The sequence below is a fragment of the Lepisma saccharinum genome, chromosome 16, assembly GCF_977018435.1.
Source record: "Lepisma saccharinum chromosome 16, izLepSacc3.1, whole genome shotgun sequence".
In the NCBI taxonomy this organism is placed as follows: Eukaryota; Metazoa; Arthropoda; class Insecta; order Zygentoma; family Lepismatidae; genus Lepisma; species Lepisma saccharinum.
In genome coordinates, this window is record NC_139244.1 from 12,306,425 (window position 1) to 12,321,163 (window position 14,739).

The following is a 14,739-nucleotide window of genomic DNA, read 5'->3' on the forward strand; positions in this document are numbered from 1 at the left end:
TGAATATTTGTTTGTCATTACAGGTCATAATGCAAATGTTGAGAGAGTACTTTCATTACCATCAGCACAACATACTCACGAGAGAAATGATTTTTTTTCATAATGTCTCTAAAATGCTTGGTACTGGTCCTTATAATTTCAAAGAGTTTGACTGTCCACTCTCACATAAATATATTTTGACGAAACCTGAAATTTTGAGAGAAATTGGCTCCTCTGAGAGGTACCACTTAAATCACGTAGTAAGAGGTACATTGTTTAGTATGATTGCAAGTTTTGAAATTTTGCATTTAAAAATTCATTTAGAATTCATTTTTTAAAACTGAAAAGTGTCATTTTTAATTACTTTCTAACGTGTTCTATAGAAATATGTATTATTTATTGAGAATGTTTTGTGTCCTACATTTTAACTTAATGTCCTACATTTCGGAACAGCATGTCCTACATTTCTCTTATAAAGATCTGGTATCCTTAGACGGAAGGGACGGTACGAGGAACGCCATGCATGGTCAATGTAAACAAATACACGTGGCTTCTATATTGGGACCTTATATTGTGAGCTGTATGAGCAATATAACACCGGAACCAACAATAGGAAAGGAACTAATTCTCAGAAGTCACGTGGCTTTGCTTACGTTAACTTCGTTCTTACAGTGGTTGGAAAATAATTACTTTTTTTAAATGAGTCATGGTAACTCAGTTTTCAGGTAACGAGTAACGAAAGTAACAGTTACTTTTACCGTTAATTTTCCGACGTTCCAAGAATAATGAAAGAAATATGATTTGCTAATGAAATTGTAATCTTCAAACACCAAAATGGAACCCACTTTATATTCACTCTCGTGCCGCCATGAGATGAAAGTAATCGGTGCGAGAAAAATATACGGTTGTTCAACAAATCTGAACTTTCATGTTAGTGGAAGGAGCAATGCCTCCCAAACTCCACCTACGTAACACCTAACAGCCAGTCCTTTGAGCAAAAAATAGAATGCAATAAGCGGGAAGGAAGAAGTTGTAGCGAATGATAGATTTTGCGTGACAGAAGTTCCTCGAACCATCATTGGCGGCTACAAATTTTTATACTGCATTCCCGTGATTCTGTTGTATTCTGCGTGGGAGAATTCCCGGCGATTCTTAATACTTTCTTAGAGATCTCGACAACGATCTATCGATCTAGCAAGGTCGAGTCCACAACAATCGAAGAGAAGAGAAAAAGTTTCTCGCCAGAGATACATTCAAGACTACTCTTATACAAGGGTCCTGACATTTTTGTCACACTTGATATATTACTTGGCACACTTTTTTTTAACCCATGTTGTTGTGTAAGAGGAAAAAACGAGGAAGAAATGTCGGTCAGAGCATATGAATCTATAGCGACATCTATAGAGATAAGAATAATATAAAATTCTCACAATATATCCAGCTACAAGAGCATGATAAAATTCGTGTTCAAGCATCCGCTAGAGACTTTTCATCCTTAACACACTATAGGATAGTTTCTTCAAAATATTCTTTTTGACTTAACTGTACAGTCACCAGCAATAAAAAGGAACACCTAGATTCTTTTCTGCAAGGCGTTTTGTGTGTTGCTTAACTCTACGGCGTTGGTAGAAGTTGACATTGAAAATTTGCTATTAAAACCCACTTATCACATATATTTTTTTTAAAACCAATTTCCAAAATGTCTTTGATGGCGTTAATGCATACTGATAACTAGGGCGAGTATTTTTATGACCTAAAAATCACAAAAATATGCAAAATAAAATATGCTCTTATGACCTAAAATTCTACAAAATATGCACTATAATTTGAAAAATATGCCCTTATAGCTAGACTGTTTCAAACATCAATATCTAACTTATGCTGAAATATTTTCACATACATACTATTTTTAGTTCACTTTATGGGCCCTGATGAGTTGAAATGCATAATGAATACTTTCAATAAATTTTCAATTTAAAATGAAAAAGATTTTGCTGCAGTCCAAAAAGAAAAATCCTCGAGTGAACATGGGAGTGAGAACGAATCCACTTGGAAAATGACTGTACATTTCTTGAAAAGCGAAAATATGCAGAATATGACCGAAAATCCATCACCATATGCTTTATCACGTAGAAATGGCCAAATATGCCAAAATATGCCCTTAAAAAGCACCTTCATTCAATTAGTTTCCTCACAATATGAATTTCTATATATTTAGGGAACACATCACCCTTACCAAAAAAAAATATGCTAAGTCATAAAAATCCTAGACTTACTGATAACTATAGCAATCAGAATTCATGAATTTGGTCTCTGGTCTTCTTAATTTTGAGGGTATAGGGAAGAAATGTTTATGTTGTATATATTTGCATTGTTCACATATTTTCTCGGATTGAAGTGCGTTAGTGTTTAATGTTTACTACGTATTTATGTGTACACACAAAGTTTGTTTGGAGGAACTAAAAAATAATTTCTCGCATCCAAATATTTAACTAAGCGACAAACAATGACTTGCAATGTTTGACCAAACAAGAAACCTTGGATTACTTTCTGATGGTTATCGGGAAGATGGAAACTGTTATAACGATCTATATCGATCAAGTTGCAGTAGTTTTCAAGTATTGATGCGTACTCGTTAACTTAGTTTCAGATAATTAAATCCAGTCTCCTGTAATTAGTATCTACTTTGGGCTGAATGTTGGAAACAAATTCTGTTTGAGACGCTTCATTCCCTATATATTTAACACTCCAATAGCAGCACAGGTCAAGGTCGGAAGGAGGATGTATCGAACTATATCAGGCAATGTTCTTCCGGCTAGATGATATTTGGTGCAAGAATACAGGATGTTCCAAAAGTCACGTAGCTTTAAATTTGATAGTCAAAAACGTGGAAACCGAAAGAGATATCTATTCAATTGCCCGCTGTAAGAACGAAGCCTATTTGTTTAAAGATGCTACAGATAACGATTGTTCACCGTACACAAAACAATTACTAAAGAAGCCTAACCTAACGTGTTTTGCACTTTTGCTATTTCGAACTAATCCGTTTCTTCTGTGAATGATTATTAGATAGAACATCTTTTCATAATAACAATAAATGACCTTGGATTCTAAAATAATGATTGTTATTGAAAGTAATAATACGCTTTCTCTCGGGCTATCGACCGGTGCCCGAAAGAATCTGCTCACCATTATTGATTTCTTGTTATCTGGAAAGAGTAACCCAGTTATGGTTATTTATTTCAAAAAGTAACTCTTACTTGTTACTTCCGAACTCTGCCATTATGAATAGTAGGGTTTTCCATATACTCTACGTGTTTACTGTGCCCTCTCCTTTCCCCCAGTACCTTGCAGATATCACTCAGTGCTTAGGTGTTCCACACACACGTCAGGTTGAAGTAATTAAGATTGCGTTTGAAAAAATAGTGACGATATCCAAGAACACCTTGCTCTTTTGCCACGTGCCCTTCGGCGCGAATAATCATCCGATCAACAGCCTCGACCGCTGCTGGAATGACGTCCGAGATGACGTGATGACCCTTGCGTGATCCAGTACTTTTCGCGTCATCTCGCCAGTCCATCTTGAGCGTCTGGAGACCCCAGAAAGAAGGATATTTTTGCACAAGACCCCCAACGAGGTAAGACCATCCTATCTCGTCATCAGGGGAGTTTCCATCAAGATACCTGATCCGATGTAGAGTGGAGAAAAGGCACGAGCGAGTAGACAAGAGCATTATGAATTATGTATGAAAAGCGTTATCAGATGAGATGGATCCATTTTTCGCATTATGCGGTTGTTATTAATTTTAGCCTCGTTGCAGATGTGATTATTTCAGAATCCAGGCGCAGGTCATGAGAGTATCCTGCACCTTATATTTTCCGTGGCACTAATTTCACATCATATTTGAATAATTTGCATTGTTGCATGTATGTTAGCTGGGCGTGCGGTAACGCCCAGGTGTTAAATCTTATTTTGTTTTATTCTTCACGAAGCCACTGTTCTATTTTGATTGCTAATTTGCGTACAAAATTTATATTTACAGTTGTATTGTGTCTGAAACGCATCTTTCTTCCGTAATGTGAACTTGTTTCGTTGGAAGTATATTTCGCTGGACCTTTATCATTCTTTGGAGGTAATGAGTAATGTAGTATCTCTTTTCGTGTAATGGCAGTGCTCGAAATGGTATCCACCAGCTAGCAAAATTTTCGCAAAAGTACCCTTCCCTAGCCATGATAAACCATAGAAGCATTGTCCCTAGCTATCCCCAAGGCTAACATTTTCCACCTCAAGAGCTGTGTAATAGTAACTACACTGTAAAAAAAAAAAAAACATGACACAGAGCGTGGCCACACCACATTTGTGTCACCGTTTAACCTCAGTAGTGTTAAAATTACTTATTTCCATTAAGTTTTTAAATTGTTATTTGTTCCCCTATATTATATTGAATTCAGTGTCAGTTCATAGACATAGTGTCAGCACATCATGCGATCAAATGCGTAACCACCTTCCTGACTCACTCTGTAGATTGTCATTGTCACAGCTTTGTCCATAAAGAAGGCTCTCATCCAAAATAAATACACAGGAATGTCCTCGTGTGAAGAGCATGCCATATGGAATTGTATTGATCGGAGGAAAATAAGAAAAAATGTAGGCTAGACCAAGGTGACGATAAGCCTATGGATCGACCATTCTGTCATGCAAGGCCACAACAATTGGGCAAGTGATGTCGACCAATAATTCTATTCCTGTTGGAGGTAACAGAGCTGCACAAATCATACTTTATGCATTTTTCATGCATGGAATGATACAATCATAATGCAATTATTGATTCTTTTGTTCAAAACCCCTAGCCAGATGCATTTAAAAAGAAAGCATTCAGGTATATTCAGCTGCAAGCTGTAATATTTGCTCTAAAGTCCATTTGTAGATTTAATGTATTTTCCCGCGCAATATTGATTTGCACTTCACTGCAACAGACAATTCGTTAACTATCTTGCAAGATTTTGGAAACTCTAGACTACATGTTAAACAACACAATATAGACGATGCCAGGCAAATGAGGTAAGCTCTCTTTCATATCTTCATTTAATCTTATCGTCGTTATTAAGCTAAATGGATAGAAAAACAAAGCAAAATAACCAAAATAGAAAAAGATATGAAACCGGAATATGTTGGGTTTGAATTTCTTTTCATGAATTAGTTATTGTTGTCCTTTGTTTCTGAAACATTTGGTGTTTTACAGGTTTTTTCGATCAAATTCGAATACGAATTACCCAAGTCTCGCAAATCCAGAATCTGTCATCCGATTCTAGAATCAATTTTTCGTTACTCGCTTCTGGACAGCAGGAATCTGTGACGACCTTACTAATGTACTTTATATTAATCAATGTAAGCAGATGACGCATTCGTATTACTGGTGGTTAGGTATCAACCTGTGTGTTGCAGTCTGGACGATGATCTTCACATTATCTGCACTTTTTTATTGTTGTTCGTGGTCGTTATGGAATGGTCGTTATTTTCACAAACTGAAGGTTGGTTAATTTGTGTATTCAACCAATAAATATTTTATATAAAAAAAAATTGTGTATTACAATGTTCTTGGTTCCTTGTTATAACTAATCGAAATATGTGTTATTGTGGAGAGATGTTTGAGAAGTTTAGGTTGCAAAAATGTTCGGAGACCTAAAACTAGTATGAATCTTTACTTGTGAAACCATCTAAAGCAAAATACATCTTAATTTTAAGGAAAATATAAAGCTGATTTATTATTTCTTTAACGCATTTAGAAAAGACAAAGGGAGACAGATACTCCGGATTCTTTCTTATAAAGAGCTGAGATATTCAATTTAAGGTTATCAATAGTTCACAAATCCCTTTTTACAGATCGCGAGCCGGCCCCTGTGGCGGAGTGGTTACCACATCGCGCTACGACGCTAGGGGTTCCGGGTTCGAATCCCGGCCTGGGCGTGGATGTTTGTGAGTGTCCATTCATCAATTTCATCATGTCATCACTCATCTTCATCTTCGCAAATTAGCCAAAAGTGGCACAAAAAGCGAAGTAAAATAAAGCAAATCAAAATAAAATAAATACGGATCGCGAGGTGTGTACTAAATCATTGCTCGATTCTCGAATTCAAGAATCGTCTCCGATTCTTCAGGATTGGGATGTTCTTTCTTTTTTCTAACAGAAACTGTTTTGAAAGCCGGCGCATGCCGTCTCTGCCAGAAATAAATATTTATGTTAAAACTGCCAGCTTAATATTTATTATTTTGCACTAATATGTAAGTGAGGCAACGTCTATCATTTGATGTCGGGTTGCATACTTACAGGATAAACTTTCAGGATTGATCGCTACAGAGTCCATGTTTGATTCTAATAGTTGCTTATCCACCTCCGAATTTGTTGTTATTTTTTTATGTAAAGCTTTGGAACTACTGTAGTTGAGGGGCAAGCACGTGCGCAGTTGTTAACGAATTAACGAGTCGTTTCGTTTATATCTGGGATCCAACGCCGAGTATTGAAATTCGCGTTCTCATAGTTTCGCGTGCTTCAGAAATCGATTTCTCTTTCCTGGCCCGGAGTCGTGGGTGTTATGTATCATCCTGATCTCACGTGCGTTTACAATCACAAGATCGCTCTTCGCTCTCAGCCTAATGGAGAGCCATTTCAGAGTATCTGAGCTAGAAATGGCGCTTTCATTAGAGATAGCTTTTTTTATTACTGCACGATCGAACTTGACGAAACCACGAATGGGCAGGTACGAAGATTTGGCTAGCGAATCCTAATGGATGCAGATAATGAATATTCTGTTTTTGGATATTCTGTTTTCCATATTCGGAAATCAGTTTCAAAATTCGGGATTTGGTTATCGAATTCAGGATTTAAGATTTGGATATATCATCAGGATTCGGATATCAAATCCAGATTTCGAGATACATTTATCGAATCTAGGAGTTAAGATTTGGATATCGCATCATGATTCGGATATCATATCCAGATTTCGGGATTCGGTTATCAGATCCAGAATTTAAGATTTGGACATCGCATCGGGATTCGGATATCAGATCCAGATTTCGGTTGTCAGATTCAGAATTTGAGACTCGGATATCGCATCAGGATAAGGATATCAGATTCAGAATTCAGGATTCGGTTATCAGATCTAGATTTCGGGATTCGGTCATCAGAATTTAAGATCTGAATATCGCATCGAGATTCGGATATCAGATCCAGAAATCGGAATTCGGTTTTCAGATCCAGGATTTCAGAGTCGGATATCTAGTCCACGATTCTGTATTCAATGCACTCGCCTATTCAGGGAGCAGATATGGACCATAAAAAATCAGTGGCACAAGCACTTCTATGAAAGGCAATGTCTGACAAGATTATTTTCGTTCAGTAACGTATCGAGCCCCATCGCCGCTGTTTTTCAGCATTCGAGACCGGAGTCCAGTTCAAGTAGCTCCCAAATCGTCCTTACGAAGTCGGGTCAGCACCTATATTTTGGAGCTCCCACCGAGAATCGAACCCGGAACCGCTCGCACCAAGGGCGAGAGCGCTAACCGTTAGGCTATACAGGAATTAGAGTGTTGCACAAGTACTCAACCTTAACTCAGTCTATTCACTTGTCTTACACTAAGCACGGCGAATTATATTTTTACAATTTCGGCTCTCTGGGAAAACCTATAGAAGTTGCCTGAAGTAAAATAAGACATGTGAATTGCCGACAACTTACCGGAGGTTTACAGTAAAAGCAACAATTCTGTAGAAAAAGGCTTCCTCCATGTCAAGGATTCGAATCCAGGGCCTTCAGCGGCGCAGTCAGGAGCGTACGCGGCACACAGCTGTGTCAATCTGCACGCTACGAGCCTCGCGTTGGAGGTCTTCACCCGCCGGGCACAAGGCGTAAATGAAATATCGCCGCTTATTCCCGTCACTCACATCCAGGCACGAAATCAGTGATGCACGGATCGATTTAGAACATTACTCTGAATTTTTACGCTAATTGTGCAAATTTGAAAACATCCTTTGTACATTTATAATCATTTGCGTGATCTCAGAACTTTTGTTTGGAAGAGAGGTTTCAAAGTATATGTGTATGGTGTTTCACAGTTATGGTATCGAGACCGTTGTATGAAAATAGAGACGAGACAGGAATATATGAAATGAAGACGAGAGACTGTTAAATTGCGCTTGAATGAAAAATACCTTGCCGAGCGACTTAATGAGGCATATCAAATTTGATATACAGTAAAACCTCGTTAATCCGGACCTCGATAAGCCGGACTTGGCTTAATCCGGACAGGTAAAGCCCCCCCCAAAAAAAAGCAATGCAAGGTTTTAAATGTAGCTAGAAGTCAACAAGAGAACTTCCCAAAAAAGGCAGTCAACCACTGATGAAATTCTGTTTCCCGCAGACTTTGTACTGTACTGTATAGTGTATTTAGGCCTATGCCCTTTAAATACACCATAATAAACGATGTTTTGTTGCTATAAACGGAGTTTTAATACACTTTCTACTGTTCTTTTAGGTTATTTAAGTTAATCCGGACTTCCGTTAAACGGGTCAACTTATCCCCCTATTAGTCCGGATTAACGAGGTTTTACTGTATATTTTGTTTAATTTGCGGATTTTATTCATCTTGTAGTTCACGGTTGTTACAAGCTTTAAACACGCTTTTTGAAGTAATATTTTGGATGCACTGCTGACATCCGTGGCAGAGTGGTTATCACAGCCCGCTACGACGCCAGTGATCCCAGGTTCGAATCCCGGCCATGGGTGTTCTTTATCGCTTTCATAATATCATCATTCATCCCCATTGTCGCAAATAGCCAAAAGCGACGCTAAATAACGATTTACATCAAATTAAACGATTTATAACTGCTTCTTTGTAATATTTGCAGTAACATAATCAAACTACAAATAAATGTATGTTCTCTCGATACGTTACATAAAAATATAAAAGAGGAATGTATGTACGGTCACCGGCAAAAAAAAATGGTACACCTAGATCCTGAAATAATCGCTTCCCTGTAAGGCGTTATGTGTGTTGCCTAACTCTACGCCGCTGGTAGAAGTTGGCACTGAAAATTTGCTATTAAAATCCACTTATCGCCTAAGAGTTAGACAACACGCATAACGCATTGCAGGGAAGCAAGTATTTCAGGATCTAGGTGTCCCTTTTTTATTGCCGGTGACCGTACATACAAGGAAAAAATACATATTTTGTTTTAGTAACCATATGTTTATTGTTTTAAGACTTGTTATGAGATAAAGTTTTTTGATTCGAGTTCAAGACGAGAAGGAGACTTGCATTTTGTTATCGATACGAGACCGAGAACGAGATAACTTCCTCGTTTGCAAGCCTCGGTACCACCCCTTTCCTTTACACGAACTACTACAGGTTGACCATAAAGTCTGAAACCATTGGCAGTATTGTTTTCTGATTGCAGGTGAGCTGTAATCAACTCAATGAGAAAACAGAAACGTATGGAGAAGGTGTCCTGCGTTAGAAATGACTTTGTCTACGAAACCGGTAGGCAAAAAAGTTAGGTAGATTTAAAATTTAATTCTATATTAACAGTACCATGTGATGAGTATTTCTTCTTCCCTCCCCTCTCCACCTACAAGAAAGTCGCATCTTCGACAACGAGCAAGGGAAAAATTAGTTAAACAATAGAGTCCGAGTTATTGTTACACTGTAAAAATGTGTCTGAAGAAATGATGACGTAACACCCACAAATACAGTAAACAAAACAGACATTTTAAAACATGAACGGCCATTATATAGTTAACCTAACTAATGTACATTTAATGATTCAGTTTTTAAAAGTATATTTATGGTTAAGGCAACTGTAAATTATAATCAGTCTATATTTATGAGTAATAAGACAGTAAGATATAAATAAATAACATTTGCGTCTCGCTCTTGTAAACTAAGATGCGATGTATGTTAGATTTTAACGGTAGAATATTGGTAACTTCCAATAATGTACACACCTTCAGTGTTATTACACTGAAATGGTTCTATTTTATAATATTTTCTTGTTGGTGCCTGTAAGAACACACACACATGTAATTTATATAGAAGAAAGTATGAATTGAAATTCTTTATGATTATTCTATCATTTACTTTTAAATAAACTCGGCATTCCTTTCAAATTTTCATTCACATAATCAATATGATCATTTTCCTTCCTCATTTTGCATTATTGTTCTTATATTTTTAACTGCCTTTTATTTATTTTTAGACTTTGTGACACTCACAAATGAACATATCATGGAAAACATTCTTCATTTGCGAGAATTTTTCTTTTTACTCCTTAGGAAGAAGATAAACAACACCCACACTTTAAAAATAGCAAAATACTTTACAAAAATATTATTTTTGGAAACTTGGTTGCTAAGAATTATTCTTCGCATAACACGACATTTTCTTGCTAAACAACCTGCTTGTCTTCAATAAAAGTTGTTGGTAACTTTCCAAAGAAAAAAGTATTTTGTAAAGTACCCTATTTTTTTCTGGGAGAGGTGGGGGGGGGGATCAGCAGTTTTTGACAAGATAACTCAATAAACAAATTCAAAAAGTATAAGATTTTTCCTCAATACATCTATGTATAAAGTGAGGTTCAAAACTGACAATTACCCCTAAAAATCTAACTAAATTCAATACCCATCCTTAATCTTAATGTATACACCTACGTTTTAAACCTACACTTATTAGCAGTGCAAGTGATATTTGAGCTTACCTTCTAAAACTGATTGGCATAGCTCAGTCCTTGGATTTCTACACAAAGAAGTACGGCGGACAAACTGTGACGTCATGGTTCGAGTAGCACATTATGTCTTGTCGTGCTGACGGCAAAGGCGCGACTGAAGCGTGCATTTCCTCACCTAGTTTACAAAGTTGGGCTCACGCATGCGTAGTGGACGCTTGGAAGTTCGATTCATCATTATTCGAACGCGATTAGATCTTGAACTTCCCGCGATCCTGTGCGCGGTGGGGAGATGGGAGGTTAGGTATGCAACCCACATTGCTTACGTGTGTCGCGGTAGTGATTTGCAGGATATTCATTCGTTTCCGTAGTTTTTATCCGCGGTTATTCATGGAGCTGTCACACTGGTTATTTCTTAGTTGTGACGGATCCATGAAGCGTGGAAAATTATACGGTAGACTAGCGAACCGATGAATGTGAGGTAATGGAGGGCGCGCGTGTGTGTAATGCAACACGCACGCACACTCAAACCACCATTTTAATGGCGGAGGGAAGCAACGGGTTTCGAGGGTAAGTGTCCCTTGCATCATCCCCTGTAGTGACATTCCAGAGGTGGTGAACTTTCCTAATCTTGCGTGTGGAATAATTATGTGATTACTGAACAAATATTCACTCTTCCTGTCAATATAAGTGGCACCCTGGCAACATTTATACTACTATCCGAAGAGATATGGCTACACTGCAGGGGATGGGGGCAAGGGGTGATCTCCCTGGTTCAATTCAATTCAATTCAATTTTCCTTTATTTAAAGGGCGAGGTTCAGCCTGCGGCTGTTCTACCACCTAACTCCGATGGATACATATACATTCTAAATACATTCTACCTACTAAATGTTTGTACAATAACAAACAAAGAAGAAAGAGAGAAACATAAAGAAAAAACAAAAAGAACAAATACAAAATTGAGCACAAAGGCTCGTCTACGCACTAAAAATAATAATAAAAAGATTGAAAACAAATACACAAGGATACACAAATTAATTGACACAATTCTGCTTGGTGTGATATGGTTAAGAATAATACAAATTAATATTAATGTTATGTGTAAAGAACATATAAATGTTCTTAATATGCGAGAAAGAACAAAATATTGTTAAGGGTTGGCAACATGTAAGGGGAAAAGTAAACAAGCAAAATGAAGATGAAAATACTTGTTATTAGGAAGTTGGTTCAGATATGCGAGCTATTATTCGTGAGTGCTGGAACACAGATATTGTTCATTTAACAATAGAGTTTTTAGATTGTCTTTGAATTTGTTGCGATTAGTGAGTGACGTCATGGAAGGAGGAAGTTCATTCCACGCTCTTGCAGCTGAATACGTAAATGATGATTCGAAAAGCACTAGTGTGTGCTTTGGAAGTTAAAGTTTCGATTTTCCCCTTGTTTTGTAATCGTGTATTTCCCTTCTTAATTTTAATTTCTGGAATAGGTTTCTAGGTGTTTTGGTTTGTAAAAGATTATGAATAAAACAACACATATGCAATTTTCGGCGTCTGGTCATGTTCAACATTTTGTTTGCGTTTAGGGTTGGGAGGATATGATCTTATTTTCTTATATGGTACACGAAACGGAAACATGAATTTTGGACTTTCTGGATTTTGGTTTTGTTTCGAACGGATAGATTTGGTCCGAAAATTACGTCGCAGTAGTCCAGTAAAGGAAAGATAAGTGATTGGATTAGTCTCATTTTAATCTCTGTTTTTAGGCATTCTTTAAAGCTGTACAGCGATCTTAGCACGGCGTAAGCTTTTTTAATTTGTTCTTGTACATGAATATCCCAGTTAAGGTGTTCATCGAAAATGACGCCTAGATTTTTCACATTTGTTGAATAAGGGATTATTGATGTGTCTAGTTTGATGCATATCTCGTTAGGATTTATCAGAGAGAGACTATTTCGGGAACCAATAAGAGAGAAAGTTGATTTTCGTGGGTTTATTTTTAGACCGTTACTTTTACGCCAGGTATTTATGTTGGATAAATCATCATTGAGCAAAGCTAAGGCTGCATCCGGCGATTTCGGTGGAAAAGGAATTTGTAGTTAAGTGTCATCTGCGTAAAAATGAACTTTACTGTGATTGATTACGGAAGGTAAGTCGGCTGTAAAAATGGTATAGAGGAGAGGGGCTAGAATGTATCCCTGTGGGACACCAGTTTCCAATGGCAGGGTGCGAGAGAGAGGGGGCGTGGCAGCGTTTGTTGTCTGTTATTCAGATACGATCTAAACCATCGGAGAGCAGGAGGTGAAAAATTGTAGTATTTTAATTTGCTCAAGAGCAGGTCATGATGGACACTGTCAAAGGCTTTAGTGAGATCCAGTAATACTAACGCTACTGCCATTCTCTTGTCGATTGATCGTAATAAATCGTCAGTTACTTTAAGTAAAGCCGTTGCCGTGCTGTGTGAGGGACGGAAACCGGATTGACATTTCGGAAGCAGATCTAGGTCATTAACGCGTTTGCGAGTTTGCTTGTTAACAATTTTTTCAGTGATTTTGGAAAATATAGGTAAGAGCCTTATTGGTCGAAGGTCATTCAGGGACGTTATTACTTTTTCCTTTGGTATCGGAACAACACGTGCTGTCTTCCAGCTGGTCGGGTATTGTCCAGTCCGGAATGAGAAATTTACGATGTGCGTCAGGGGACGTAAGATGTGCGGTAATAACAGTTTAATCATTTTTATAGATATTCCATCATTACCAGATGCATTGGATGATATTTCGTTTATTGCTTTCATTGTTTCGGCTTCGTTTATTTCTTGCAGGTGGAAAGTTTGAGCGCTTTCGTTAAAAGTGTTACCATCAAAGAACTCTCGAGTTTTGTTAACGGCATCTTCGGAGACATTCGCTTTGCTGCATACGCTAGAAAAATGTCGGTTAATTGAATCTACGTTTCTCAGGTCGGAAGGTATCTCGTTGTTCATATTTTTACTATATACACCCCACGTTTTTATTTTTTTTCCACAACTCTTTGCTGTTATTGTTGCAGCGGAGGTGATGATTAAAATATGCTTTCTTTTCTTGCCGTTGGACCGAGGTGGTGAAGTTTCTCAGTTCTTTGTAATAGTCCCAGTTTGCCTGGGATTTTGTGCGCTTATATTTTATTAGGGCATTGTCACGGAGTTTCATGAGCAGTTTTGTATTTTCGGATATCCACGGAGAGTTTTTTGATTTTATTAATTTAGTTTCAAGGGGCGCATGCTTGTCGAAGAGATTTATTACGTTTTGAGTAACGAAGTGTACTTTATCATCGATGTTGTCGAAGCTATCAATTTGCATCCATTCAATTGTTGCAGCATCCCTATCGAATATCTCTTTGTCGAGGGTAGAGAAGTTTCGAGATTTGATAAACTGTTTAATTAATTTTGGTTTTTCGATGGCAAGTGTCGCGTTTACTAGACAGTGGTCGGACGTTCCGACGGGAGCGGTTACGTTAAATGAGCGTACAAGATCCGGAACAAGAATAAAGAGAAGTTGAAGATAAAACGTAGCAACGCTTGAGAAAAATGTTCGTGCCCTATTAAATTAAAATTTTCAGTTTACAAAGTAACCATTTTAGTAGATGTCATATTAAGTTTGTACTTATTGTTTAAGAATAGATAGCGTATACTACGTATTGGCTCATGATGTTATGTGCAAGGTAGTGAATAATGACTAATGTAGGCAACCACTGTGGCGGAGTGGTTAGCAGGAGTTCCGGATTCGAATCCAGACCTGGGCATGGGTGTTGCGAGTGTCTTTTCATCAATTTCATCATATCATCACTCATCCTAATCTCATGATTAGCCAAAAGTGGCAGAAAAGCCCAGTAAAATAAATAAAATCAATCAATGACTAATGTAAGGGTACTAGTAGATTCTAAAGGATTTCGCAAGGAAGTAATTGTTCTTGTATTCAGAAGTTAATATACTATATTCTAAAAGTCCGCCATCTTGGAAAATGGCTGCAAAAATTAGAGTTTCATTAACAAATTAAAGTAGTGTTGGCCAGT

General features: G+C 37.5%; 1 protein-coding gene across 5 annotated transcripts in view; it reads right to left on the reverse strand.

Moving 5' to 3' along the window:
* LOC145999917 (cyclin-dependent kinase-like 4) overlaps nucleotides 1-14,739 on the reverse strand; it is a 145,401-nt gene that overhangs the window by 49,862 nt on the left and 80,800 nt on the right. The window contains exon 1 of one of the 5 annotated variants that reach the window (XM_083137197.1): nucleotides 10,728-10,859. The exons of the other annotated variants lie outside the window; for them this stretch is intronic. Within the exon in view, the coding sequence (XP_082993323.1) occupies nucleotides 10,728-10,747 (20 nt within the window). The 5' untranslated portion in view covers nucleotides 10,748-10,859. Of the gene's footprint in view, nucleotides 1-10,727; nucleotides 10,860-14,739 lie in introns of those variants that run through there. 5 annotated transcript variants of the gene reach the window in all.